At 45.7% G+C, this 27,928-nt stretch overlaps 1 protein-coding gene across 2 annotated transcripts in view; it reads left to right on the top strand.

The window, feature by feature from the left end:
- The window catches only part of PLEC (plectin), a 1,447,724-nt gene that overhangs the window by 132,975 nt on the left and 1,286,821 nt on the right, over positions 1–27,928 (top strand). For both annotated transcript variants that reach the window (XM_069621862.1, XM_069621861.1), the window contains exon 2: positions 18,934–19,083. In XM_069621862.1, the coding sequence (XP_069477963.1) occupies positions 18,988–19,083 (96 nt within the window). In that variant the 5' untranslated portion in view covers positions 18,934–18,987. The remainder of the gene's footprint in view (positions 1–18,933; positions 19,084–27,928) is intronic.

Below are 27,928 nucleotides of genomic sequence, written 5' to 3'. Positions count from 1 at the left end.
CCTTTAGCCATTCCTGGTTTATCTGCATGCCATGAGTGACGCCGTTAGCCAGTCCTGGTTTATCTGCATGTCACGTGTGATGCCTTCAGCCAGTGCCGGTTTATCTGCATGTCATGTGTGATGCCTTCAGCGAGTCCTGGTTTATCTGCATGTCATGAGTGATGCCTTCAGCCAGTCCCGGTTTATTTGCATGTCATGTGTGATGCCTTCAGCGAGTCCTGGTTTATCTGCATGTCATGGGTGACGCCTTCAGCCAGTCCTGGTTTATTTGCATGTCATGTGTGATGCCTTCAGCCAGTCCTGGTTTATCTGCATGTCATGAGTGATGCCTTCAGCCAGTCCCGGTTTATCTGCATGTCATGCGTGACACCTTCAGCAAGTCCTGGTTTCTCTGCATGTCATGAGTGATGCCTTCAGCGAGTCCTGGTTTATCTGCATGTCATGAGTGATGCCTTCAGCCAGTCCCGGTTTATTTGCATGTCATGTGTGATGCCTTCAGCGAGTCCTGGTTTATCTGCATGTCATGGGTGACGCCTTCAGCCAGTCCTGGTTTATTTGCATATCATGTGTGATGCCTTCAGTGAGTCCTGGTTCATCTGCATGTCATGGGTGACGCCTTCAGCCAGTCCTGGTTTATCTGCATGTCATGCGTGACACCTTCAGCAAGTCCTGGTTTCTCTGCATGTCATGAGTGATGCCCTCAGCTTTTCCTGGTTTATCTGCATGTCATGCGTGACGCCTTCAGCAAGTCCTGGTTTATATGCATGTCATGGGTGATGCCATCAGCCAGTCCTGGTTTATTTGCATGTCATGTGTGACGCCTTCAGCCAGTGCTGGTTTATCTGCATGTCATGGGTGATGCCATCAGCCAGTCCTGGTTTATGTACATGTCATGAGTGAAGCCTTCAACCAGTCCTGGTTTATCTGCATGTCATGTGTGATGCCATCAGCCAGTCCTGGTTTATCTGCATGTCATGTGTGATGCCTTCAGCAAGTCCTGGATTATCTGCAAGTCATGGGTGACCCCTTCAGCCAGTCCTGGTTTATCTGCATGTCATGTGTGACGCCTTCAGCCAGTCCTGGTTTATCTGCATGTCATTTGTGACACCTTCATCCAGTCCTGGTTTATCTGCATGTCATTTGTGACGCCTTCATCCAGTCCTGGTTTATCTGCATGTCATGTGTGATGCCTTTAGCCAGTCCTGGTTTATCTGCGTGTCATGAGTGATGCCTTCAACCAGTCCTGGTTTATCTGCATGTCATGTGTGATGCCTTCAGCGAGTCCTGGTTTATTTGCATGTCATGGGTGACCCCTTCAGCCAGTCCTGGTTTATCTGCATGTCATGAGTGACGCCCTCAGCCATTCCTGGTTTACCTACATGTCTTGAGTGACGCCTTCAGCCAGTCCTGGTTTATCTCCATGTCATGGGTGATGCCTTCAGGCAGTCCTAGTTTATCTGCATGTCATGGGTGATGCCTTCAGCCAGTCCAGGTTCATCTGCATGTCATAAGCGACGCCTTCAGCCAGTCTTGGTTTATCTGCATGTCATGAGTGATGCCTTCAACCAGTCCTGGTTTATCTGCATGTCATGTGTGATGCCTTCAGCGAGTCCTGGTTTATCTGCATGTCATGGGTGACCCCTTCAGCCAGTCCTGGTTTATCTGACTGTCATGAGTGACGCCTTCAGCCAGTCCTGGTTTATCTGCATGTCATGGGTGAAGCCTTTATTCAGTCTTGGTTTACCTGCATGTCATGGGTGACGCCTTCAGCCTGTCCTGGTTTATCTGCATGTCATGGGCGACACCTTCAGCCAGTCCAGGTTCATCTGCATGTCATGAGTGACGCCTTTAGCCATTCCTGGTTTATCTGCATGTCATGTGTGATGGCTTCAGCCATTCCTGGTTTATCTGCATGTCATGAGTGACGTCGTTAGCCAGTCCTGGTTTATCTGCATGTCATGTGTGATGCCTTCAGCCAGTCCCGGTTTATCTGCATGTCATGTGTGATGCCTTCAGCGAGCCCTAGTTTATCTGCATGTCATGAGTGATGCCTTCAGCCAGTCCCGGTTTATTTGCATGTCATGTGTGATGCCTTCAGCGAGTCCTGGTTTATCTGCATGTCATGGGTGATGCCTTTAGTCAGTCTTGGTTTATCTGCATGTCATGGGTGACGCCTTTAGCCTGTCATGGTTTATCTGCATGTCATGGGTGATGCCTTCAGCCTGTCCTGGTTTATCTGCATGTCATGGGCGACACCTTCAGCCAGTCCAGGTTCATCTGCATGCCATGAGTGACGCCTTTAGCCATTCCTGGTTTATCTGCATGTCATGAGTGATGCCTTCATCCAGTCCTGGTTTATCTGCATGTCACGGGTGACACCTTCAGCCAGTCCTGGTTTATCTACATGTCATGGGGTATGCCTTCAGGCAGTCCTGGTTTATCTGCATGTCATGGGTGACGCCTTCAGCCAGTCCAGGTTCATCTGCATTTCATAAGCGACGCCTTCAGCCAGTCCTGGTTTATCTGCATGTCATGAGTGATGCCTTCAACCAGTCCTGGTTTATCTGCATGTCATGTGTGATGCCTTCAGCGAGTCCTGGTTTATATGCATTTCATGGGTGACCCCTTCAACCAGTCCTGGTTTATCTGCATGTCATGTGTGATGCCTTCAGCCATTCCTGGTTTATCTGCATGTCATGAGTGACGCCTTCAGCCAGTCCTGGTTTATCTGCATGTCATGGGTGACGCCTTCAGCCTGTCCTGGTTTATCTGCATGTCATGGGCGACACCTTCAGCCAGTCCAGGTTCATCTGCATGTCATGAGTGACGGCTTTAGCCATTCCTGGTTTATCTGCATGTCATGTGTGATGCCTTTAGCCATTCCTGGTTTATCTGCATGTCATGTGTGATGCCTTCAGCCAGTCCCGGTTTATCTGCATGTCATGAGTGATGCCTTCAGCCAGTCCGGTTTATTTGCATGTCATGTGTGATGCCTTCAGCGAGTCATGGTTTATCTGCATGTCATGGGTGACGCCTTTAGCCAGTCCTGGTTTATTTGCATGTCATGTGTGATGCCTTCAGCCAGTCCTGGTTTATCTGCATGTCATGAGTGATGCCTTCAACCATTCCTGGTTTATCTGCATGTCATGTGTGATGCCTTTAGCCATTCCTGGTTTATCTGCATGCCATGAGTGACGCCGTTAGCCAGTCCTGGTTTATCTGTATGTCACGTGTGATGCCTTCAGCCAGTGCCGGTTTATCTGCATGTCATGTGTGATGCCTTCAGCGAGTCCTGGTTTATCTGCATGTCATGGGTGACGCCTTCAGCCAGTCCTGGTTTATTTGCATGTCATGTGTGATGCCTTCAGCCAGTCCTGGTTTATCTGCATGTCATGAGTGATGCCTTCAACCATTCCTGGTTTATCTGCATGTCATGTGTGATGCCTTTAGCCATTCCTGGTTTATCTGCATGCCATGAGTGACGCCGTTAGCCATCCTGGTTTATTTGCATGTCACGTGTGATGCCTTCAGCCAGTCCCGGTTTATCTGCATGTCATGTGTGATGCCTTCAGCGAGTCCTGGTTTATCTGCATGTCATGAGTGATGCCTTCAGCCAGTCCCGGTTTATTTGCATGTCATGTGTGATGCCTTCAGCGAGTCCTGGTTTATCTGCATGTCATGGGTGACGCCTTCAGCCAGTCCTGGTTTATTTGCATGTCATGTGTGATGCCTTCAGCCAGTCCTGGTTTATCTGCATGTCATGAGTGATGCCTTCAGCCAGTCCCGGTTTATCTGCATGTCATGCGTGACACCTTCAGCAAGTCCTGGTTTCTCTGCATGTCATGAGTGATGCCTTCAGCGAGTCCTGGTTTATCTGCATGTCATGAGTGATGCCTTCAGCCAGTCCCGGTTTATTTGCATGTCATGTGTGATGCCTTCAGCGAGTCCTGGTTTATCTGCATGTCATGGGTGACGCCTTCAGCCAGTCCTGGTTTATTTGCATATCATGTGTGATGCCTTCAGTGAGTCCTGGTTCATCTGCATGTCATGGGTGACGACTTCAGCCAGTCCTGGTTTATCTGCATGTCATGCGTGACACCTTCAGCAAGTCCTGGTTTCTCTGCATGTCATGAGTGATGCCCTCAGCTTTTCCTGGTTTATCTGCATGTCATGCGTGACGCCTTCAGCAAGTCCTGGTTTATATGCATGTCATGGGTGATGCCATCAGCCAGTCCTGGTTTATTTGCATGTCATGTGTGACGCCTTCAGCCAGTGCTGGTTTATCTGCATGTCATGGGTGATGCCATCAGCCAGTCCTGGTTTATCTACATGTCATGAGTGAAGCCTTCAGCCAGTCCTGGTTTATCTGCATGTCATGTGTGATGCCATCAGCCAGTCCTGGTTTATCTGCATGTCATGTGTGATGCCTTCAGCCCGTCCTGGTTTATCTGCATATCATGAGCGACGCCTTCAGCCAGTCCTGGTTTATCTGCATGTCATGTGTTATGCCTTCAGCCAGTCCTGGTTTATCTGCATGTCATGGGTGACGCCTTCAGCCAGTCCTGGTTTATCTGCATGTCATGGGTGATGCTTTCAGCGAGTCCCGGTTTACATCTGCATGTAATGAGTGATGCCTTTAGCCATTCCTGGTTTATCTGCATGTCATGCATGTCATGTGTGACGCCTTCAGTGAGTCCCGGTTTATATCTGCATGTCATGAGTGATGCCTTTAGCCATTCCTGGTTTATCTGCATGTCATGAGTGATGCCTTTAGCCATTCCTGGTTTATCTGCATGTCATGTGTGACGCCTTCGCCAGTCCTGGTTTATCTGCATGTCATGTGTGACGCCTTCAGCCAGTCCTGTTTTATCTGCATGTCATGGGTGACACCTTCAGCCAGTCCGGGTTTTTCTGCATGTCATGTGTGATGCCTTCAGCCAGTCCTGGTTTATCTGCAAGTCATGGGTGACCCCTTCAGCGAGTCCTGGTTTATCTGCATGTCATGAGTTATGCCTTCAGCCAGTCCCGGTTTATCTGCCTGTCATGTGTGATGCCTCAGCCAGTCCCAATTTATCTGCATGTCATGGGTGACGCCTTTAGTCAGTCCCGGTTTATCTGCATGTCATGGGTGATACCCTCAGCCAGTCCTGGTTTATCTGCCTGTCATGTGTGATGCCATCAGCCAGTCCTGGTCTATCTGCAGGTCATGTGTGACTCCTTCACCCAGTCTTGGTTTATCTGCATGTCATGTGTGACGCCTTTAGCCAGTCCTGGCTTATCAGCATGTCATGTGTGACGCCTCCAGCCAGTCCTGGTTTATCAGCATGTCATGGGTGATGCCTTCAGCCAGTTCTGGTTATCTGCGTATCATTGGAGATGCCTTTGTGCAGTAGCACTTTTTGGGCGTATCTATGCGCAGAAAGGAAATTCCATAATAAACAGTCTTGGACCCAATAACCGGAGAGACTCAAAGAATATGGCAAAGCACTACTTTATTATCACATCAATAAAGTAGGACAATCTGGCAAACAGCAAATTGTAGTTCACGCACTCACAGTTACATTTTAGGTACACAAAGGCTTTATACCCCAATGTGCATCAGCTATGAGGTCATAGTATGGGGTAAATAATAAAACATATTGGGCAAGGGGATTGGTTACGGAAACATATCTACTTATAGAACCTATAAGTGCTAGTGGCATTATTGGCTGCCCCTTGTCTTGTGGGCAAACCTCGAACTTCCCTATAACTACATATAGTTATGTAGTCATTGGGTGGAGCCTTCAGCCAGTCCTGGTTTATCTGCATTTCATGTGTGACGCTTTCAGCCATTCCTGGTTTATCTGCATGTCATGAGTGATGCCTCAGCCATTCCTGGTTTATCAGCATATCATGAGTGACGCCTTCAGCCAGTCCTGGTTTATCTGCATGTCATGTGTGATGCCTTCAGCCAGTCCTGGTTTATCTGCATGTCATGGATGACACCTTCAGCCCGTCCTGGTGTATCTGCCTGTCATGTGTGATGCCATCAGCTAGTCCTGGTTTATCTGCATGTTATGGATGATGCTTTCAGCCAGTCCTGGTTTATCCGCCTGTCATGTGTGATGCCTTCAGTGAGTCATGGTTTATCTGCATGTCATGAGTGATGCCTCAGCCATTCCTGGTTTATCTGCATTTCATGTGTGATGCCTTCAGCCAGTCCTGGTTTATTTGCATGTCATGTGTGACGCCTTTAGCCAGTCCTGGTTTATCAGCATGTCATGGGTGATGCCTTCAGCCAGTCCTGGTTTATCTGCATGTCAAGTGTGACGCCTTCAGCCAGTCCTGGTTTATGTACCTGTCAAGTGTGACGCCTTCAGCCAGTCCTGGTTTATCTGCATGTCATGTGTGATGCCTTCAGCGAGTCCTGGTTTATCTGCATGTCATGAGTGATGCCTTCAGCCAGTCCCGGTTTATTTGCATGTCATGTGTTATGCCTTCAGCGAGTCCTGGTTTATCTGCATGTCATGGGTGACGCCTTCAGCCAGTCCTGGTTTATTTGCATGTCATGTGTGATGCCTTCAGCCAGTCCTGGTTTATCTGCATGTCATGAGTGATGCCTTCAGCCAGTCCCGGTTTATCTGCATGTCATGCGTGACACCTTCAGCAAGTCCTGGTTTCTCTGCATGTCATGAGTGATGCCTTCAGCGAGTCCTGGTTTATCTGCATGTCATGAGTGAAGCCTTCAGCCAGTCCCGGTTTATTTGCATGTCATGTGTGATGCCTTCAGCGAGTCCTGGTTTATCTGCATGTCATGGGTGACGCCTTCAGCCAGTCCTGGTTTATTTGCATATCATGTGTGATGCCTTCAGTGAGTCCTGGTTCATCTGCATGTCATGGGTGACGCCTTCAGCCAGTCCTGGTTTATCTGCATGTCATGCGTGACACCTTCAGCAAGTCCTGGTTTCTCTGCATGTCATGAGTGATGCCCTCAGCTTTTCCTGGTTTATCTGCATGTCATGCGTGACGCCTTCAGCAAGTCCTGGTTTATATGCATGTCATGGGTGGTGCCATCAGCCAGTCCTGGTTTATTTGCATGTCATGCGTGACACCTTCAGCAAGTCCTGGTTTCTCTGCATGTCATGATTGATGCCCTCAGCTTTTCCTGGTTTATCTGCATGTCATGCGTGACGCCTTCAGCAAGTCCTGGTTTATATGCATGTCATGGGTGATGCGATCAGCCAGTCCTGGTTTATTTGCATGTCATGTGTGACGCCTTCAGCCAGTGCTGGTTTATCTGCATGTCATGGGTGATGCCATCAGCCAGTCCTGGTTTATCTACATGTCATGAGTGAAGCCTTCAGCCAGTCCTGGTTTATCTGCATGTCATGTGTTATGCCTTCAGCCAGTCCTGGTTTATCTGCATGTCATGGGTGACGCCTTCAGCCAGTCCTGGTTTATCTGCATGTCATGGGTGATGCTTTCAGCGAGTCCCGGTTTACATCTGCATGTAATGAGTGATGCCTTTAGCCATTCCTGGTTTATCTGCATGTCATGCATGTCATGTGTGACGCCTTCAGTGAGTCCCGGTTTATATCTGCATGTCATGAGTGATGCCTTTAGCCATTCCTGGTTTATCTGCATGTCATGAGTGATGCCTTTAGCCATTCCTGGTTTATCTGCATGTCATGTGTGACGCCTTCGCCAGTCCTGGTTTATCTGCATGTCATGTGTGACGCCTTCAGCCAGTCCTGTTTTATCTGCATGTCATGGGTGACACCTTCAGCCAGTCCGGGTTTTTCTGCATGTCATGTGTGATGCCTTCAGCCAGTCCTGGTTTATCTGCAAGTCATGGGTGACCCCTTCAGCGAGTCCTGGTTTATCTGCATGTCATGAGTTATGCCTTCAGCCAGTCCCGGTTTATCTGCCTGTCATGTGTGATGCCTCAGCCAGTCCCAATTTATCTGCATGTCATGGGTGACGCCTTTAGTCAGTCCCGGTTTATCTGCATGTCATGGGTGATACCCTCAGCCAGTCCTGGTTTATCTGTATGTAATGGGTGGTGCCTTCAGCCAGTCCTAGTTTATCTGCCTGTCATGTGTGATGCCATCAGCCAGTCCTGGTATATCTGCAGGTCATGTGTGACTCCTTCACCCAGTCTTGGTTTATCTGCATGTCATGTGTGACGCCTTTAGCCAGTCCTGGTTTATCAGCATGTCATGTGTGACGCCTCCAGCCAGTCCTGGTTTATCAGCATGTCATGGGTGATGCCATCAGCCAGTCCTGGTCTATCTGCAGGTCATGTGTGACTCCTTCACCCAGTCTTGGTTTATCTGCATGTCATGTGTGACGCCTTTAGCCAGTCCTGGTTTATCAGCATGTCATGTGTGACGCCTCCAGCCAGTCCTGGTTTATCAGCATGTCATGGGTGATGCCTTCAGCCAGTTCTGGTTATCTGCGTATCATTGGAGATGCCTTTGTGCAGTAGCACTTTTTGGGCGTATCTATGCGCAGAAAGGAAATTCCATAATAAACAGTCTTGGACCCAATAACCGGAGAGACTCAAAGAATATGGCAAAGCACTACTTTATTATCACATCAATAAAGTAGGACAATCTGGCAAACAGCAAATTGTAGTTCACGCACTCACAGTTACATTTTATGTACACAAAGGCTTTATACCCCAATGTGCATCAGCTATGAGGTCATAGTATGGGGTAAATAATAAAACTTATTGGGCAAGGGGATTGGTTACGGGAACATATCTACTTATAGAACCTATAAGTGCTAGTGGCATTATTGGCTGCCCCTTGTCTTGTGGGCAAACCTCGAACTTCCCTATAACTACATATAGTTATGTAGTCATTGGGTGGAGCCTTCAGCCAGTCCTGGTTTATCTGCATTTCATGTGTGACGCTTTCAGCCATTCCTGGTTTATCTGCATGTCATGAGTGATGCCTCAGCCATTCCTGGTTTATCAGCATATCATGAGTGACGCCTTCAGCCAGTCCTGGTTTATCTGCATGTCATGTGTGATGCCTTCAGCCAGTCCTGGTTTATCTGCATGTCATGGATGACACCTTCAGCCCGTCCTGGTGTATCTGCCTGTCATGTGTGATGCCATCAGCCAGTCCTGGTTTATCTGCATGTTATGGGTGATGCTTTCAGCCAGTCCTGGTTTATCCGCCTGTCATGTGTGATGCCTTCAGTGAGTCATGGTTTATCTGCATGTCATGAGTGATGCCTCAGCCATTCCTGGTTTATCTGCATTTCATGTGTGATGCCTTCAGCCAGTCCTGGTTTATTTGCATGTCATGTGTGACGCCTTTAGCCAGTCCTGGTTTATCAGCATGTCATGGGTGATGCCTTCAGCCAGTCCTGGTTTATCTGCATGTCAAGTGTGACGCCTTCAGCCAGTCCTGGTTTATGTACCTGTCAAGTGTGACGCCTTCAGCCAGTCCTGGTTTATCTGCATGTTATTGGTGATGCTTTCAGCCCATCATGGTTTATCTGCCTGTCAAGTGTGATGCCATCAGCCAGTCCTGGTTTATCTGCATGTCATGGGTGAAGTCTTCAGCCAGTCCTGGTTTATCTGCATGTCATGTGTGATGCCATCACCCAGTCCTGGTTTATCTGCATGTTATTGGTGATGCTTTCAGCCCATCCTGGTTTATCTGCCTGTCAAGTGTGATGCCATCAGCCAGTCCTGGTTTATCTGCATGTCATTTGTGACGCCTTCAGCGAGTCCCGGTTTATCTGCATGTCATGAGTGATGCCTTCAGCCATTCCTGGTTTATCTGCATTTCATTTGTGATGCTTTCAGCCAGTCCTGGTTTATCTGCATGTCATGTGTGACGCCTTCAGCGAGTCCCGGTTTATCTGCATGTCATGAGTGATGCCTTCAGCCATTCCTGGTGTATCTGCATGTCATGTGTGACGCCTTCAGCCAGTCCTGGTTTATTTGCATATCATGTGTGATGCCTTCATCCAGTACTGGTTTATCTGCATGTCATGTGTGACGCCTTCAGCCAGTCCTGGTTTATCTGCAAGTCATGGGTGACCCCTTCAGCCAGTCCTGGTTTATCTGCATGTCATGTGTGATGCCTTCAGCAAGTCCTGGATTATCTGCAAGTCATGGGTGACCCCTTCAGCCAGTCCTGGTTTATCTGCATGTCATGTGTGACGCCTTCAGCCAGTCCTGGTTTATCTGCATGTCATTTGTGACACCTTCATCCAGTCCTGGTTTATCTGAATGTCATTTGTGACGCCTTCATCCAGTCCTGGTTTATCTGCATGTCATGTGTGATGCCTTTAGCCAGTCCTGGTTTATCTGCGTGTCATGAGTGATGCCTTCAACCAGTCCTGGTTTATCTGCATGTCATGTGTGATGCCTTCAGCGAGTCCTGGTTTATTTGCATGTCATGGGTGACCCCTTCAGCCAGTCCTGGTTTATCTGCATGTCATGAGTGACGCCCTCAGCCATTCCTGGTTTACCTACATGTCTTGAGTGACGCCTTCAGCCAGTCCTGGTTTATCTACATGTCATGGGTGATGCCTTCAGGCATTCCTAGTTTATCTGCATGTCATGGGTGATGCCTTCAGCCAGTCCAGGTTCATCTGCATGTCATAAGCGACGCCTTCAGCCAGTCTTGGTTTATCTGCATGTCATGAGCGATGCCTTCAACCAGTCCTGGTTTATCTGCATGTCATGTGTGATGCCTTCAGCGAGTCCTGGTTTATCTGCATGTCATGGGTGACCCCTTCAGCCAGACCTGGTTTATCTGACTGTCATGAGTGACGCCTTCAGCCAGTCCTGGTTTATCTGCATGTCATGGGTGAAGCCTTTATTCAGTCTTGGTTTAGCTGCATGTCATGGGTGACGCCTTCAGCCTGTCCTGGTTTATCTGCATGTCATGGGCGACACCTTCAGCCAGTCCAGGTTCATCTGCATGTCATGAGTGACGCCTTTAGCCATGCCTGGTTTATCTGCATGTCATGTGTGATGCCTTCAGCCATTCCTGGTTTATCTGCATGTCCTGAGTGACGGTGTTAGCCAGTCCTGGTTTATATGCATGTCATGTGTGATGCCTTCAGCCAGTCCCGGTTTATCTGCATGTCATGTGTGATGCCTTCAGCGAGTCCTAGTTTATCTGCATGTCATGAGTGATGCCTTCAGCCAGTCCCGGTTTATTTGCACGTCATGTGTGATGCCTTCAGCGAGTCCTGGTTTATCTGCATGTCATGGGTGATGCCTTTAGTCAGTCTTGGTTTATCTGCATGTCATGGGTGACGTCTTTAGCCTGTCCTGGTTTATCTGCATGTCATGGGTGATGCCTTTAGTCAGTCTTGGTTTATCTGCATGTCATGGGTGACGCCATCAGCCAGTCCTGGTTTATCTGCATGTTATGGGTGATGCTTTCAGCTAGTCCTGGTTTATCCGCCTGTCATGTGTGATGCCTTCAGTGAGTCATGGTTTATCTGCATGTCATGAGTGATGCCTCAGCCATTCCTGGTTTATCTGCATTTCATGTGTGATGCCTTCAGCCAGTCCTGGTTTATTTGCATGTCATGTGTGAAGCCTTTAGCCAGTCCTGGTTTATCAGCATGTCATGGGTGATGCCTTCAGCCAGTCCTGGTTTATCCGCATGTCAAGTGTGACGCCTTCAGCCAGTCCTGGTTTATGTACCTGTCAAGTGTGACGCCTTCAGCCAGTCCTGGTTTATCTGCATGTTATTGGTGATGCTTACAGCCCATCCTGGTTTATCTGCCTGCCAAGTGTGATGCCATCACCCAGTCCTGGTTTAACTGCATGTTATGGATGATGCTTTCAGCCAGTCCTGCTTCATCTGCATGTCATTTGTGACGCCTTCAGCGAGTCCCGGGTTTATCTGCATGTCATGAGTGATGCCTTCAGCCATTCCTGGTTTATCTGCATTTCATTTGTGATGCTTTCAGCCAGTCCTGGTTTATCTGCATGTCATGTGTGACGCCTTCAGCGAGTCCCGGTTTATCTGCATGTCATGAGTGATGCCTTCAGCCATTCCTGGTGTATCTGCATGTCATGTGTGACGCCTTCAGCCAGTCCTGGTTTATTTGCATATCATGTGTGATGCCTTCATCCAGTACTGGTTTATCTGCATGTCATGTGTGACGCCTTCAGCCAGTCCTGGTTTATCTGCATGTCATGAGTGATGCCGTCACCCAGTCCTGGTTTATCTGCATGTCATGTGTGATGCCTTCAGCAAGTCCTGGATTATCTGCAAGTCATGGGTGACCCCTTCAGCCAGTCCTGGTTTATCTGCATGTCATGTGTGACGCCTTCAGCCAGTCCTGGTTTATCTGCATGTCATTTGTGACACCTTCATCCAGTCCTGGTTTATCTGCATGTCATTTGTGACGCCTTCATCCAGTCCTGGTTTATCTGCATGTCATGTGTGATGCCTTTAGCCAGTCCTGGTTTGTCTGCGTGTCATGAGTGATGCCTTCAACCAGTCCTGGTTTATCTGCATGTCATGTGTGATGCCTTCAGCGAGTCCTGGTTTATTTGCATGTCATGGGTGACCCCTTCAGCCAGTCCTGGTTTATCTGCATGTCATGAGTGACGCCCTCAGCCATTCCTGGTTTACCTACATATCTTGAGTGACGCCTTCAGCCAGTCCTGGTTTATCTACATGTCATGGGTGATGCCTTCAGGCATTCCTAGTTTATCTGCATGTCATGGGTGATGCCTTCAGCCAGTCCAGGTTCATCTGCATGTCATAAGCGACGCCTTCAGCCAGTCTTGGTTTATCTGCATGTCATGGGTGACCCCTTCAGCCAGTCCTGGTTTATCTGACTGTCATGAGTGATGCCTTCAGCCAGTCCTGGTTTATCTGCATGTCATGGGTGAAGCCTTTATTCAGTCTTGGTTTACCTGCATGTCATGGGTGACGCCTTCAGCCTGTCCTGGTTTATCTGCATGTCATGGGCGACACCTTCAGCCAGTCCAGGTCCATATGCATGTCATGAGTGACGGCTTTAGCCATTCCTGGTTTATCTGCATGTCATGTGTGATGCCTTTAGCCATTCCTGGTTTATCTGCATGTCATGTGTGATGCCTTCAGCCAGTCCCGGTTTATCTGTATGTCATGAGTGATGCCTTCAGCCAGTCCGGTTTATTTGCATGTCATGTGTGATGCCTTCAGCGAGTCCTGGTTTATCTGCATGACATGGGTGATGCCTTCAGCCAGTCCTGGTTTATTTGCATGTCATGTGTGATGCCTTCAGCCAGTCCTGGTTTATCTGCATGTCATGAGTGATGCCTTCAACCATTCCTGGTTTATCTGCATGTCATGTGTGATGCCTTCAACCATTCCTGGTTTATCTGCATGTCATGTGTGATGCCTTTAGCCATTCCTGGTTTATCTGCATGTCATGTGTGATGCCTTTAGCCATTCCTGTTTTATCTGCATGTCATGTGTGATGCCTTTAGCCATTCCTGGTTTATCTGCATGTCATGTGTGATGCCTTTAGCCATTCCTGTTTTATCTGCATGTCATGTGTGATGCCTTCAGCCATTCCCGGTTTATCTGCATGTCATGAGTGATGCCTTCAGCCAGTCCGGTTTATTTGCATGTCATGTGTGATGCCTTCAGCGAGTCCTGGTTTATCTGCATGACATGGGTGACGCCTTCAGCCAGTCCTGGTTTATTTGCATGTCACATGTGATGCCTTCAGCCAGTCCCGGTTTATCTGCATGTCATGTGTGATGCCTTCAGCGAGTCCTGGTTTATCTGCATGTCATGAGTGATGCCTTCAGCCAGTCCCGGTTTATTTGCATGTCATGTGTGATGCCTTCAGCGAGTCCTGGTTTATCTGCATGTCATGGGTGACGCCTTCAGCCAGTCCTGGTTTATCTGCATGTCATGAGTGATGCCTTCAGCCAGTCCCGGTTTATCTGCATGTCATGCGTTATGCCTTCAGCAAGTCCTGGTTTCTCTGCATGTCATGAGTGATGCCTTCAGTGAGTCCTGGTTTATCTGCATGTCATGAGTAATGCCTTCAGCCAGTCCCGGTTTATTTGCATGTCATGTGTGATGCCTTCAGCGAGTCCTGGTTTATCTGCATCTCATGGGTGACGCCTTCAGCCAGTCCTGGTTTATTTGCATATCATGTGTGATGCCTTCAGCGAGTCCTGGTTCAGCTGCATGTCATGGGTGACGCCTTCAGCCAGTCCTGGTTTATCTGCATGTCATGCGTGACACCTTCAGCAAGTCCTGGTTTCTCTGCATGTCATGAGTGATGCCTTCAGCTTTTCCTGGTTTATCTGCATGTCATGCGTGACGCCTTCAGCAAGTCCTGGTTTATATGCATGTCATGGGTGATGCCATCAGCCAGTCCTGGTTTATTTGCATGTCATGTGTGACGCCTTCAGCCAGTGCTGGTTTATCTGCATGTCATGGGTGATGCCATTAGCCAGTCCTGGTTTATCTACATGTCATGAGTGAAGCCTTCAGCCAGTCCTGGTTTATCTGCATGTCATGTGTGATGCCATCAGCCAGTCCTGGTTTATCTGCATGTCATGTGTGATGCCTTCAGCCCGTCCTGGTTTATCTGCATATCATGAGCGACGCCTTCAGCCAGTCCTGTTTTATCTGCATGTCATGTGTTATGCCTTCAGCCAGTCCTGGTTTATCTGCATGTCATGGGTGACGCCTTCAGCCAGTCCTGGTTTATCTGCATGTCATGGGTGATGCTTTCAGCGAGTCCCGGTTTACATCTGCATGTAATGAGTGATGCCTTTATCCATTCCTGGTTTATCTGCATGTCATGCATGTCATGTGTGACGCCTTCAGTGAGTCCCGGTTTATATCTGCATGTCATGAGTGATGCCTTTAGCCATTCCTAGTTTATCTGCATGTCATGAGTGATGCCTTTAGCCATTCCTGGTTTATCTGCATGTCATGCGTGACGCCTTCAGCAAGTCCTGGTTTATATGCATGTCATGGGTGATGCCATCAGCCAGTCCTGGTTTATTTGCATGTCATGTGTGACGCCTTCAGCCAGTGCTGGTTTATCTGCATGTCATGGGTGACGCCTTCAGCCAGTCCTGGTTTATCTGCATGTCATGGGTGACGCCTTCAGCCAGTCCTGGTTTATCTGCATGTCATGGGTGATGCTTTCAGCGAGTCCCGGTTTACATCTGCATGTAATGAGTGATGCCTTTAGCCATTCCTGGTTTATCTGCATGTCATGCATGTCATGTGTGACGCCTTCAGTGAGTCCCGGTTTATATCTGCATGTCATGAGTGATGCCTTTAGCCATTCCTGGTTTATCTGCATGTCATGAGTGATGCCTTTAGCCATTCCTGGTTTATCTGCATGTCATGTGTGACGCCTTCGCCAGTCCTGGTTTACCTGCATGTCATGGGTGACGCCTTCAGCCAGTCCTGCTTTATCTGCATGTCACGTGTGACGCCTTCAGCCAGTCCTGTTTTATCTGCATGTCATGGGTGATGCCTTTAGCCAGTCCTGGTATATCTGCATGTCATGTGTGATGCCTTCAGCCAGTCCTGGTTCATCTGCATGTCATGAGTGACGGCTTTAGCCATTCCTGGTTTATCTGCATGTCATGTGTGATGCCTTTAGCCATTCCTGTTTTATCTGCATGTCATGTGTGATGCCTTCAGCCAGTCCCGGTTAATCTGCATGTCATGAGTGATGCCTTCAGCCAGTCCGGTTTATTTGCATGTCATGTGTGATGCCTTCAGCGAGTCCTGGTTTATCTGCATGACATGGGTGACGCCTTCAGCCAGTCCTGGTTTATTTGCATGTCACGTGTGATGCCTTCAGCCAGTCCCGGTTTATCTGCATGTCATGTGTGATGCCTTCAGCGAGTCCTGGTTTATCTGCATGTCATGAGTGATGCCTTCAGCCAGTCCCGGTTTATTTGCATGTCATGTGTGATGCCTTCAGCGAGTCCTGGTTTATCTGCATGTCATGGGTGACGCCTTCAGCCAGTCCTGGTTTATCTGCATGTCATGAGTGATGCCTTCAGCCAGTCCCGGTTTATCTGCATGTCATGCGTTATGCCTTCAGCAAGTCCTGGTTTCTCTGCATGTCATGAGTGATGCCTTCAGCGAGTCCTGGTTTATCTGCATGTCATGAGTAATGCCTTCAGCCAGTCCCGGTTTATTTGCATGTCATGTGTGATGCCTTCAGCGAGTCCTGGTTTATCTGCATGTCATGGGTGACGCCTTCAGCCAGTCCTGGTTTATTTGCATATCATGTGTGATGCCTTCAGCGAATCCTGGTTCAGCTGCATGTCATGGGTGACGCCTTCAGCCAGTCCTGGTTTATCTGCATGTCATGCGTGACACCTTCAGCAAGTCCTGGTTTCTCTGCATGTCATGAGTGATGCCTTCAGCTTTTCCTGGTTTATCTGCATGTCATGCGTGACGCCTTCAGCAAGTCCTGGTTTATATGCATGTCATGGGTGATGCCATCAGCCAGTCCTGGTTTATTTGCATGTCATGTGTGACGCCTTCAGCCAGTGCTGGTTTATCTGCATGTCATGGGTGATGCCATCAGCCAGTCCTGGTTTATCTACATGTCATGAGTGAAGCCTTCAGCCAGTCCTGGTTTATCTGCATGTCATGTGTGATGCCATCAGCCAGTCCTGGTTTATCTGCATGTCATGTGTGATGCCTCCAGCCCGTCCTGGTTTATCTGCATATCATGAGCGACGCCTTCAGCCAGTCCTGTTTTATCTGCATGTCATGTGTTATGCCTTCAGCCAGTCCTGGTTTATCTGCATGTCATGGGTGACGCCTTCAGCCAGTCCTGGTTTATCTGCATGTCATGGGTGATGCTTTCAGCGAGTCCCAGTTTACATCTGGATGTAATGAGTGATGCCTTTAGCCATTCCTGGTTTATCTGCATGTCATGCATGTCATGTGTGACGCCTTCAGTGAGTCCCGGTTTATATCTGCATGTCATGAGTGATGCCTTTAGCCATTCCTGGTTTATCTGCATGTCATGAGTGATGCCTTTAGCCATTCCTGGTTTATCTGCATGTCATGTGTGACGCCTTCGCCAGTCCTGGTTTATCTGCATGTCATGAGTGATGCCTTCAGCCAGTCCTGGTTTATCTGCATGTCATGTGTTATGCCTTCAGCCAGTCCTATTTTATCTGCATGTCATGGGTGACACCTTCAGCCAGTCCGGGTTTTTCTGCATGTCATGTGTGATGCCTTCAGCCAGTCCTGGTTTATCTGCAAGTCATGGGTGACCCCTTCAGCGAGTCCTGGTTTATCTGCATGTCATGAGTGATGCCTTCAGCCAGTCGCGGTTTATCTGCCTGTCATGTGTGATGCCTCAGCCAGTCCCAATTTATCTGCATGTCATGCGTGACGCCTTTAGTCAGTCCCGGTTTATCTGCATGTCATGGGTGATACCCTCAGCCAGTCCTGGTTTATCTGTATGTAATGGGTGGTGCCTTCAGCCAGTCCTAGTTTATCTGCCTGTCATGTGTGATGCCATCAGCCAGTCCTGGTCTATCTGCAGGTCATGTGTGACTCCTTCACCCAGTCTTGGTTTATCTGCATGTCATGTGTGACGCCTTTAGCCAGTCCTGGTTTATCAGCATGTCATGGGTGATGCCTTCAGCCAGTCCTGGTTTAGCTGCGTATCATTGGAGATGCCTTTGTGCAGTAGCACTTTTTGGGCGTATCTATGCGCAGAAAGGAAATTTCGTAATAAACAGTCTTGGACCCAATAACCGGAGAGACTCAAAGAATATGGCAAAGCACTACTTTATTATCACATCAATAAAGTAGGACAATCTGGCAAACAGCAAATTGTAGTTCACGCACTCACAGTTACATTTTAGGTACACAAAGGCTTTATACCCCAATGTGCATCAGCTATGAGGTCATAGTATGGGGTAAATAATAAAACCTATTGGGCAAGGGGATTGGTTACGGGAACATATCTACTTATAGAACCCATACGTGCTAGTGGCATTATTGGCTGCCCCTTGTCTTGTGGGCAAACCTCGAACTTCCCTATAACTACATATAATACAGATTATAGTAGCATAACAGTATGCTTTACTCCTGCACTCCTTAGGATATGTGAACTTCCATCAATCCAGCCTTATACAATATCTAAATATGAGAAGTTCAAATGTAGTCCCCTGAAAGGGTCAGGGATCAAAGCAACACATACATCCTCATACATTATAGAAATCAAAAGCTCTTCAATCTTTAGCATTAAAGTCAAGAGCACAGGAGAACATGTATGCCGACATGCTTCTAACAGTTGAAAAGCGAGTCATAGTCCAACACATCTGGGGAGTCAAAGGTTGCAGGCCCCTCAGGGTGTACCACCCCCTCGTCCAGTTCTTCCCATCACTTCTCATCTCTTTATCTGACTTTCTGACAGCAATAAAAGATGCTTTTCTTTAGAGTGTCTCTCAGTCACAGGCTTAGAGACTCTCCCTGAAGGTCTACACTTCATGTAGGCGCGTTATAAATGCCATATCATATCATATCCTACACTGACCGACACACAGGTTTCACTAGAGCAGTGCACTGATAGGTAAGTTCCCCTGAAAACTCCACGTCACCGAGGACACCCTGTCCCAGTCTTGTGTTTTCTTGTCTCTCTCTCTCTCCTTTCTGTTCTAGGACTTCTAGTCCTGAATCCTGTCCATTGAATCCAATGCACTAGAGTAAAACTATAGTAATAGATGCACAACTCTGAAACAAATAACCACAACACCTGAGTACCGACACAAGCCTATACAACATTATGAATCAATATAAGTTAATTATTGCCTTAATATTGAGACAAATACCCAAACATGCTATGGTTATATATGAGTATCATTTTAACACTACATAAGACATACAAATGTATTAATACATTGTTGGTACATGGCTTCCTAATATATATTTGTGCCAACCCTTTCAGAGAAAAAGGATAAAGTCTGGAAGACAGAAGATTGGTGTAGGAGAGGTCAAATCCATGTCAGGGGCCAAGGACCAGCGTGGAAACAGAGGGCAGAAAGCCAAAGAACCGATGAAGTCGACCAAGCGAGTGGCCATGACAACCTGCAGACAGGTAGGAGCGAGGAATGGTCAAGTCAGGTTGGCTAATACTGTTTCAGAAAAGGAACAACAGATAGTTAGAGAAGTGTACCTGTGTTTACTAAAAATTTTAAATGAAAATGAGCTGCAGCGCCTTGAGAAAATACTCATGATCACGCTTGGAAGTTCCCCAATAACTCACAGGGGGAAAAGGGGAAACGGTTAAGTGAGGGCATAGCGTGAGGCCAAGTGTAGGTATGGAGGAGCAAATCCATCCTGGATTCAAAGAGCAGGGTCAAAAAACAGAAATATCATAGAAAAGCAGATGGAAAAAAAGGAGTATGAAGCTTCTTTATATTCTAGACAACTGGATAGGAATATAGAAATATAGGGCTATGCAGGCATAGGGATATGGCTGTAAATAGCGTGAATGCATCTTCTGAAAAGTTAGCTTGAGGCATAATTACTCAGCCACATTCAGAATCACCCAAATAGTGGGTGTTTTGTTAGAATCAAGAGCAAGCAAGCTTTGTGTGGGGTTTGGGCAAGACATTCCAGCGAGTTAGGGATACAATTGTGAAATTAGGGAGTTTGAGGTTCAATCTGAGATCAGTCTTAGAGGTAGAGGTATGGAATTGTTTGAGTAGTTGATGGAGTAGGCTTTAATGGAGGGAGAGTTCAAACATTAATAGAATTTATTTGCAAAAATAGGATGTACTTCAGACAAAGCTAGAACATTAAGATAGGCCCTTCTTGAAGGAGAGGAAGAGCATTCAAATAGGATTTTAGTTGAGGGAGAGATGGGCAATTAGACTAGGATAGGCCATCTTTCTGTGAGTTCTGCTGACTGAGAAAAGAACCCCAGTGACCATCTTAAATGATGTACACGCACGTGATATTTTTTTGGCAGTGACTTTGAGTGAAGAGAAACTCCCAGAATTTTTGTTGGATGGAGGCAGGAGGTTATATCAAGTGGTTCTAACTGACTGCACCATCTTTTTGGGATGACAGAAAAAGCACGGTGTGAAGAAATGGTTTTGGAATTCTTTGAAGGCCTGCAGCGCTTTCAGTGGATATACTAGAGGTGCCAACATTTTGTTATCGTTGGAAGAAAATACTAGTTTCATTGAAAGATTCATGCAATTCTAAGAAGGCAGCAGGATATTACAGTGGATGTAACTGAGCCTGCCATCTTTTTATGACTTGATAAAATATTAGTTGCAAATAAATTGTCTTAGAATTCTTAGGAAGTAGGAAAACTTAGAGACTGATTCACAGCGCATTTTCCAATGGGGGTTTGCCATTATAAAACTCTTCTGTGAATTAGGCCCTTAGTGTCTGTACATGGTGTCGCAACTTTTTGAGATGGATGAGAGAAAACACTAGCTGCAAAACGAAAAGGCTTAAAATAGTTTGAGGCAGGAGGAGATTACATTCAATAGCTACACTATGTGTGCCATATTTATATGTGAACAAAATACGAGTTGAAAAAAAAGTCGCACAATTCTTTGAAGGCTCGGGAGCTCATTCACTGGTTGTATTGAGCCTGCCAAAAGTTTGTGAATAATGAGACAATTTTGTTAATGCAAAGCAAAAGTCTCTGAATTATTTGGCAGGGGGAGGGAGTTGTGTTCAGTGGCTGTAACTGAGTGTGACATCTTTATATGATGCAAAAAAAAATACTAGTTGGAACTAAATATTCTTATAATTGTTTCGAAGCAGGAGAGTTTATTCCATGATTGTACTGAGTATTTTACCTTTTGATAACAAATGATATACGATATTACATGCAAAGCAAATGCCATAGAATTCTTTGGCTGTAGGAGAGCACATTCAATGGCTGTACTGGGTGTGCCACCTTTATGTGAACGCTGAGACGAAATACTAGTTGAAAAGAAAAACAATCAGCATTCTTTGTAGAATGATGGAGATTATGTTCAGTTTCTTGAAAATATTATTTGTAAAGAAATGTATTAGACTACTGTGGTGACAGGAAAGTGCATTCAGTGGTTGTTCTTGGCGTGCCAACATTTTGTGACAGAAAGAGAAAATACTACTTTCTAAGAAAGTATCATATAATTAAGAGCAGGAGGCGATTATATGTAGTGGCTATAACTAACTGTACTCTCTTAGTGATAAGAGAAAATACTAGTTGTGAAGAAAACCCCAGAATTGGTTGGCGGCAGTAGAGTACGTTCAGTGGTTCTACAAGGTGTGCCAACCTTTTATGATGAACAAATGTGATACTTTTGACTGAAAAACATGGAGTCTATTCGAGTTTGCATCTGGGTGCAGCAGTGGACATTTTGATCAAGCCACGGGGAAGGCTGCATTTTAACTTGAGCTCTGAATACTGTCTGCATTCTTTGAATCACTTGAAAAATATATTGTTGCAGTCAGCAGTGTTTCAAGGATTGTTTTGAATAAAGTGCCTAATAACATTGCAGGCGTCGAAACAAACTATGTTGTCTTTCGCGCTCCCGTGAGTAAGAGGCCTCTTGGAGTTTTCCATGTGACATTTCGGCCGAATGCAAATGGATGCTTTCAACAGGTGGACTTTCTGACAAAGTACTAGCCTATATTTCTGGAGATTTAAATGGGGCGCATTAAGCACAAACCTCTCTGTTCGCCTGGTGTGGATTCCCCGGTGCAGATTTTGGCAGAGATGAAGAGTTGAAGAAAAGGCGCTTTAACAGTGATGTATTACTAACCTTTTGTTTCATGCAGCATTTTTGAGTGGATTCAATTGTGTAATAAACGGCCATAAAGAGCCATTCTATAATCTGGCTGAATGGGTGAATTCTTGGCTTTCAAGTGTACAATGTTTTTCTATTCAGGTTATTACGGAAAAAAATAATGACTATATCCATGCACGTTTTGAAAAGAAAAACAATGGGTTAAAATACTTGTAATCATATTCAGTGCTATAATGGAGATTGCCATGTATTTGTGATGAGAGGAAATACTAGTTGTGAGGAAAAAACCTTTACATACTTAAGTTGCAGGAGCAAATACTAAGTTGTTTTGCTGGGTTTGCAAAATTATTGTGACGGATAAAATATTAGCTCTGGAGTAAATTTGTTAGGATTACTTGTAGGGCAGGAGGAGAATATTTCTATGAGGGTAACTTAGTGTGCCATGTTTTTAGTATGAAACAAAAATGTATTCGTAAAGAAAACATCTTAAAATGGCTTGGCAACAGCAGAGTACATTCAGTGATTATACCATGAGAACCACTGTGTCAGACAAGTAAAAATATTAGTTGTGAACACAATGTTTTAGAATGATTTGGGAGCATGAACGTACATTTAGCGGTTGTTTGGGGAATGCTAACATTCTCTTAAGGCTGAGGCATAATATTAGCTGAGAAGAAAAAGTCATAGATATTTTTCTATGGTTTTATGTCTAGTGATTGTTTATTGTGCTCAAATAATTTTTCTCAAATTGCTTTGCTCAAATTCGTTTTTATAGGGACCACGACTGCCCCTACATATCCCTTCCTTACCAATATTGCCTAACCCCAAGTCACCATCTATATTTTTCAGGAATCATGTGAGCAAAGGAATTCGGGCAATAATGGTCTGAGGAAAAATGGATCGATCAATAGACCTTCTTCCCTTTCAATGTAAGATGAGATTACATACTGTAGCTGTATTAAAACGTGCATTGTTTTGTCAAAAGAGAAAATATTAGTTGCAAAGAAAATATTTTAGAATTCTTTGGAGACAGAATAAACCATTCAGAGGTTGCATATCACTAGTTACACACAAACAATCTGTGTATTCTTTGGAGGCAGGAAGAGGTTATACAATAATAATTAATAATAATAATAATAATTTAGTTTATAGTGATATAATACAACATTTGCACCTTACACAACATAACTTTCTTAGTATACAGAATAGAGCAATTAAGAAAACAAATGTGTAAAAATACAGTAGGAATGCCGATAAAAGCACATGAGTAAAAATAAACAAGTAAAAATACAATACAGTGCAACACAACAACATAAAAGTGCATCACACTATGTCATATAATTCTGTGGTACTAAGCCCGTACAGGCACTTGATGTGTGCTTGATTCAAGAGACCAATATAGGATAAAGATAAAAATATAGGGAGAAAATCATTTAGAATATGACTGATGTGCACTGCGCATCGGGGCATTTCAATTCCACTGCAAAATACCTTCCACTTCCAACTACCACCAAATACATCAGGTAATTCAATTCAAATCCCGGGTCAGATTCATAGAAAAGAGAAAGAAAAAGGGAGGCTCGGGAGAGAGAGGCGGAAACATGAGTTCTCAAACACCACTGTCTGATTTCATTACTCTGGCAGCAGTGCCTTAACTTGCTGCCAGACTCTACATCAGGCAAGCTGGACTGAGATAGAATGCGAATTCAGACAATGATCCCAAAAGAGTCAGCAGTAATTGCCTCACAGGAATGAACCAGGCTACCCAATGTACACATATTTAGAGGCCCTATTTCCATGCATTGAGTAAGGACATGTCGTGCTGACTCCACCTGGTCAGGGTGACAACATATCCGACAAAACCTAAGTGCCAGGGAGACCTTCAATCGGAAGGTCTCCCTGGCACTTAGGTTCATACCCATTCCTGGCAGTTAATTTATACGTAACTTTAAAATGAACTGTCTAACTTCAGGGGCCGCCGGCCGGGCAAAGTTGTAGGGAAGAATGAATCTTACGATAGCGGTGCACAACATGTGATACCGCCTCGTATTCTTTTAGCTTTGCCAGATGTATATAGAACTCACACCAGTCCCACCTATTGAGTTTGTGTTCAAAAGATTTTTTTAAATGAACAAATGCATGGCCTCTCTTTTAGGCAAATGGCCAGTCAATCTTCATAAATAGGGTTTCATTCAGGGTCTTAAAATTAAAACCCTGCAGGATCCTTTCAGAATCAGAACTGTCCCCGACCATTGCCAATAATTTACAGGTATGGTCTGCACAAGTTTTTAAATTGAAAGACACCTTTGCACAGAGGGCCATGCCTCTTAAAGATGTTAGACCTAATTCTAGCCGAACGCATTCCATGGGGCATGACGGACCTAGCCTCAGCACAGTTCGCCAGTAATGGCCCTCCAGTTTATTCAGCCATGACAGGTCCTGGATTGCAAGTGCTTCGAGGCCGTAGAGAATGGCCGGGACAAAGCATTGTTGGTACAGCTTAACAATACTGGCCACACTGTACCTCGCGGATCCTCTGGCAAACTTGCAGGCTTGGAGGGTGAGTGTTTTAGCTTGCCTTTTTTTATTGCTGATAATCCGAAGAGTTTATATTCAGTTGTTTTAACTGTGCGTGCTATCCTTTCAAGATATTTCCTTTAAAAAGGCTTACAAATGTTTCGAGGCTGTCAAATACATTCTGTAGTTGTACTGTGTGTGCCAACCTTTTGTGACAAATGGCGAACGATACTAGTTGTAAAGAAAAAGAGTGAACATGACTAGATGCGGCAGAGTACATTCAGTGGTTGTTTTGCGTGCGCCACAAATGTTCCATCAATGAGAGGAAACACTAGTTGCGAAGAAATAAAATGCCTTAGAATTCTTCAGATGCAGGAGAATACATTCATTTATTGTATTGGCTGTACCAGGTTTTTGTGATGAATCAGAGAAAATACTGTTTGTAAAGAAAATGTCTTAGAATTCTATGGAAAATGAAGGCAATTATATTCAGGGCTTTAACTGAATGTGACAGCATTTTTTTAACAAGGCAAAATACTAGTTGCAAAGGAAATGTCTTCTAATTATTTGATGGGGGTAGAGACCATTAAGTCAATGTATGAGGCATGCCCTCTTTTATGTGACACAAAAAGCAGCAGCTAGTTGAAAGGAAAGAGTCTTAGAACTCTTTGAAGGCTGAAGAGCACATTTGGTGACTGTTCTGGGTGTGTCAACATTGTTTGATCATTGAGGAAACACTACTTGTGTAGACAATGCCTTCACATTCTTCACTGCAGAAGAGAACATTCCATTTCTTGTACTGGGTGTGCCAACTATTTGTGACAGATGAGAGAAAAAATACTATTTGTGAAGACAAGTTCTTACAATTATTTTGTGGCAAGCAATTACATTCAGTGGTTGTACTGGAAGAGGAGACATTTTGTGAACGAGCAGATTAAATACTTGTTGCAAATAAAATGTTATAGAATTATTTGGAGACAGGAGGGGATTGTTTTCTGGGTCCGAAACGGGATGCACCATCTTGGTTGTGATGAGACAGAATACTAGTTGTGACTAAATCGTCTCTGAATGTTTAGCTGGACAGCGGAAATTACGTGGGGTGTGTCATCCTTTGCTGACAAGAATACATACTATTTGTAAACAGGATGTCTTAGAAATCTGTAGAGGAAAATGTACACCTTCCGCAGTTGTACTGCATCTGCAAAGCAGATGCAACAATAAACGTTTGTGAACAAAAAAGTCTTCGAATTTTTGGAAGGCAGGAGGAGATTATATTTAGTGTAACTAACTGAGTGTGCAACACATCTTTCATCTTCTAGTGAATAGGGAGAAGTGCCCCCTTTAAAGGCTAACATGGAACCTTACAGTGCCAGGTGGAGTTGGAGGCATGTGGCTAGAGGACACTCTGTGCTGGACTGCCACAGGGCAGGACAAAGACTGATATGTTTGGGATATTTCTTCTCTGTGAAAGATAGTGAGCTAAAGACTCTAGGTAAGTCCCTCGTAACCAGGACTAATGTCTGGCAGAGCGACTTCCAGGACCCCCCTTGTTACCTGCATATTTCAAGTAACTTTGGGTTTCACCCTAAGTTACTAGGGGAACCCAGACGTGGACCCCTTGCTCACTATTCTTAGAGAGGCACAGGTACACCCTGCTTATGAGGTTCAACCAGACCGAAACACGTGTCTGGGGTTTCTGTTGGCACTCTTGTTCAGAGGAGAATTGCCCAGCATTTCAGTGCTGGACTGCCCCAGGGCAGGATAAAGGCTGATATGTGTTCGATATTTCTCCTCTGTGAAAGATAGTGAGCTAAAGACTCTGGGTAAGGCTCTCCTAACCAGCACTAATGTCTGGCAGAGGGACTCCCAGGACCCCTTGTTAATTTGCATATTTAAGTAACTTTGCGTCTCACTCTAAGTTACTAGGGGAATCCAGACGTGGACCCCTTGCTCACTATTCTTAGAGAGGCACAGATCCTCCCTACTGATGAGGTCCAACCAGACCGAAACACGTGTCTGGGGTTTCTGTTGGCACTCTTGTTCAGAGGAGAATTGCCTAGCATTTCAGTGCTGGACTGCCCCAGGGCAGGATAAAGGCTGATATGTGTTCGATATTTCTCCTCTGTGAAAGATAGTGAGCTAAAGACTCTGGGTAAGGCTCTTGTAACCAGGACTCATGTCTGGCAGAGAGTCTCCCAGGACCCCCTTGTTACCTAGAGGGCACTCTGCATCAGCCACCACTGTTCCTCTGTGCCCGCGGGATGCCATAAGGGCTCGTGGTATATTGAAAAATGCAATGCTACATTCAGCAGCAGCACCTTAGGCCACACCCACCTCTGGTTGATATGCAAGATAATATATATAATCCATGCTGCAGGATTGCAGCCAGAGGAGGAGGGTGTTCAGCCCACTGTCTCTAGTGCAGGAGGGGCAAACACTTGCAGACTGTATTGATTGCTAATTAGGGATAAACACAGAACAGTGCAGAGCATCAGAACATGGGACATGTCTCCTCCCCATAACACCACCCACACTCACTGGCGCGCCTGAGAACGATGATGAGGAGCAAGAGGAAGGTGACCCATCTGAGCCCAGACCACAGCACACAAACCAGTGATGCAGAGGCAGCAACTGCAGAGAACCCTGCACATCTTCCACCTAGGCACGCGCCCCGCAACGCCACCACATGAGCATAGCAGTACCAGACATCTTAACGCTATAGCACGTTTTAGTTCTTGAATCGTGCTTTATGGCATAATATAATAATAACAGTTTTTTTTATACAGCGCTTCAATCTAAAGCGCTTTACATAAGACATGGCCACCTCACCAGATTGTGGGGAAGGGGGGAGTCCCTCAGTTTGCAAGCCAACAACGTGAACCCCAGTGCACCCTGAGATCAGCAATGACACCCTCCCCAGCCAGTGCTGGCTCTCCATGTGACCGCTTTCACCATATATGACCGTTAAAAGCATTGCATTGTATTTGCTCTGCTTATCAATTAATAATGACTTGCAGCTGTGTTGGGGTTTCTTATAAATGATACCTGCAGGCAATAATCATTAGGTTCCATGTGTATTTTCTCACATCCTTGCTCAACTGTAAAAGACCACTTGGCTATTATTTCAGTATTGGCCAAGCATGGTTTTGTCATTTAAAGCAATTTTTGCATTTGAAATCAGGCATTTTCCTTTCTCCTGCCTTTCAATGTTTGTCTCACTGGCGCCCTCTTTATATAAAGATCTACAGGGAGGTACTACCATGATTTCAGAATCTACAGATGTTAGCTCTTCCCAACCAACATTTATCAACAGCCGCTTTTCTAAAATGTGTTTTTCTATATAAGCATTTAGACCTCAAGGATAAACCCTGCTCACTTGCAGAGAAACTCGGTTTTAATAAAACAGCTTAAAGATCCTAGATTCTAAAGTGAATTACCCTCCTTATACCAACAAAAGGCTGTTCATGATTCTGTCCATCACTGTTGTAATTACAAAAGAGTGTGTTCCACCGCAGACCAGCTGCTATCTTCTTAAGGATAAGGTTCTGCCACACACAAGAGTGATAACTGCTTTATCAGCTGCCTAGACATGTGATATGCTATGATGTGCATTTATAACGCGCCCGTACACAAGTGTTTCTAGGCGCGATAAGACAAAGAGGGGGA

Source organism: Ambystoma mexicanum, chromosome 5q (genome assembly GCF_040938575.1).
Source record: "Ambystoma mexicanum isolate Mex_15411 chromosome 5q, UKY_AmexF1_1, whole genome shotgun sequence".
NCBI classification, from domain to species: Eukaryota; Metazoa; Chordata; class Amphibia; order Caudata; family Ambystomatidae; genus Ambystoma; species Ambystoma mexicanum.
This window is presented reverse-complemented; position numbering and strand designations above follow the sequence as displayed.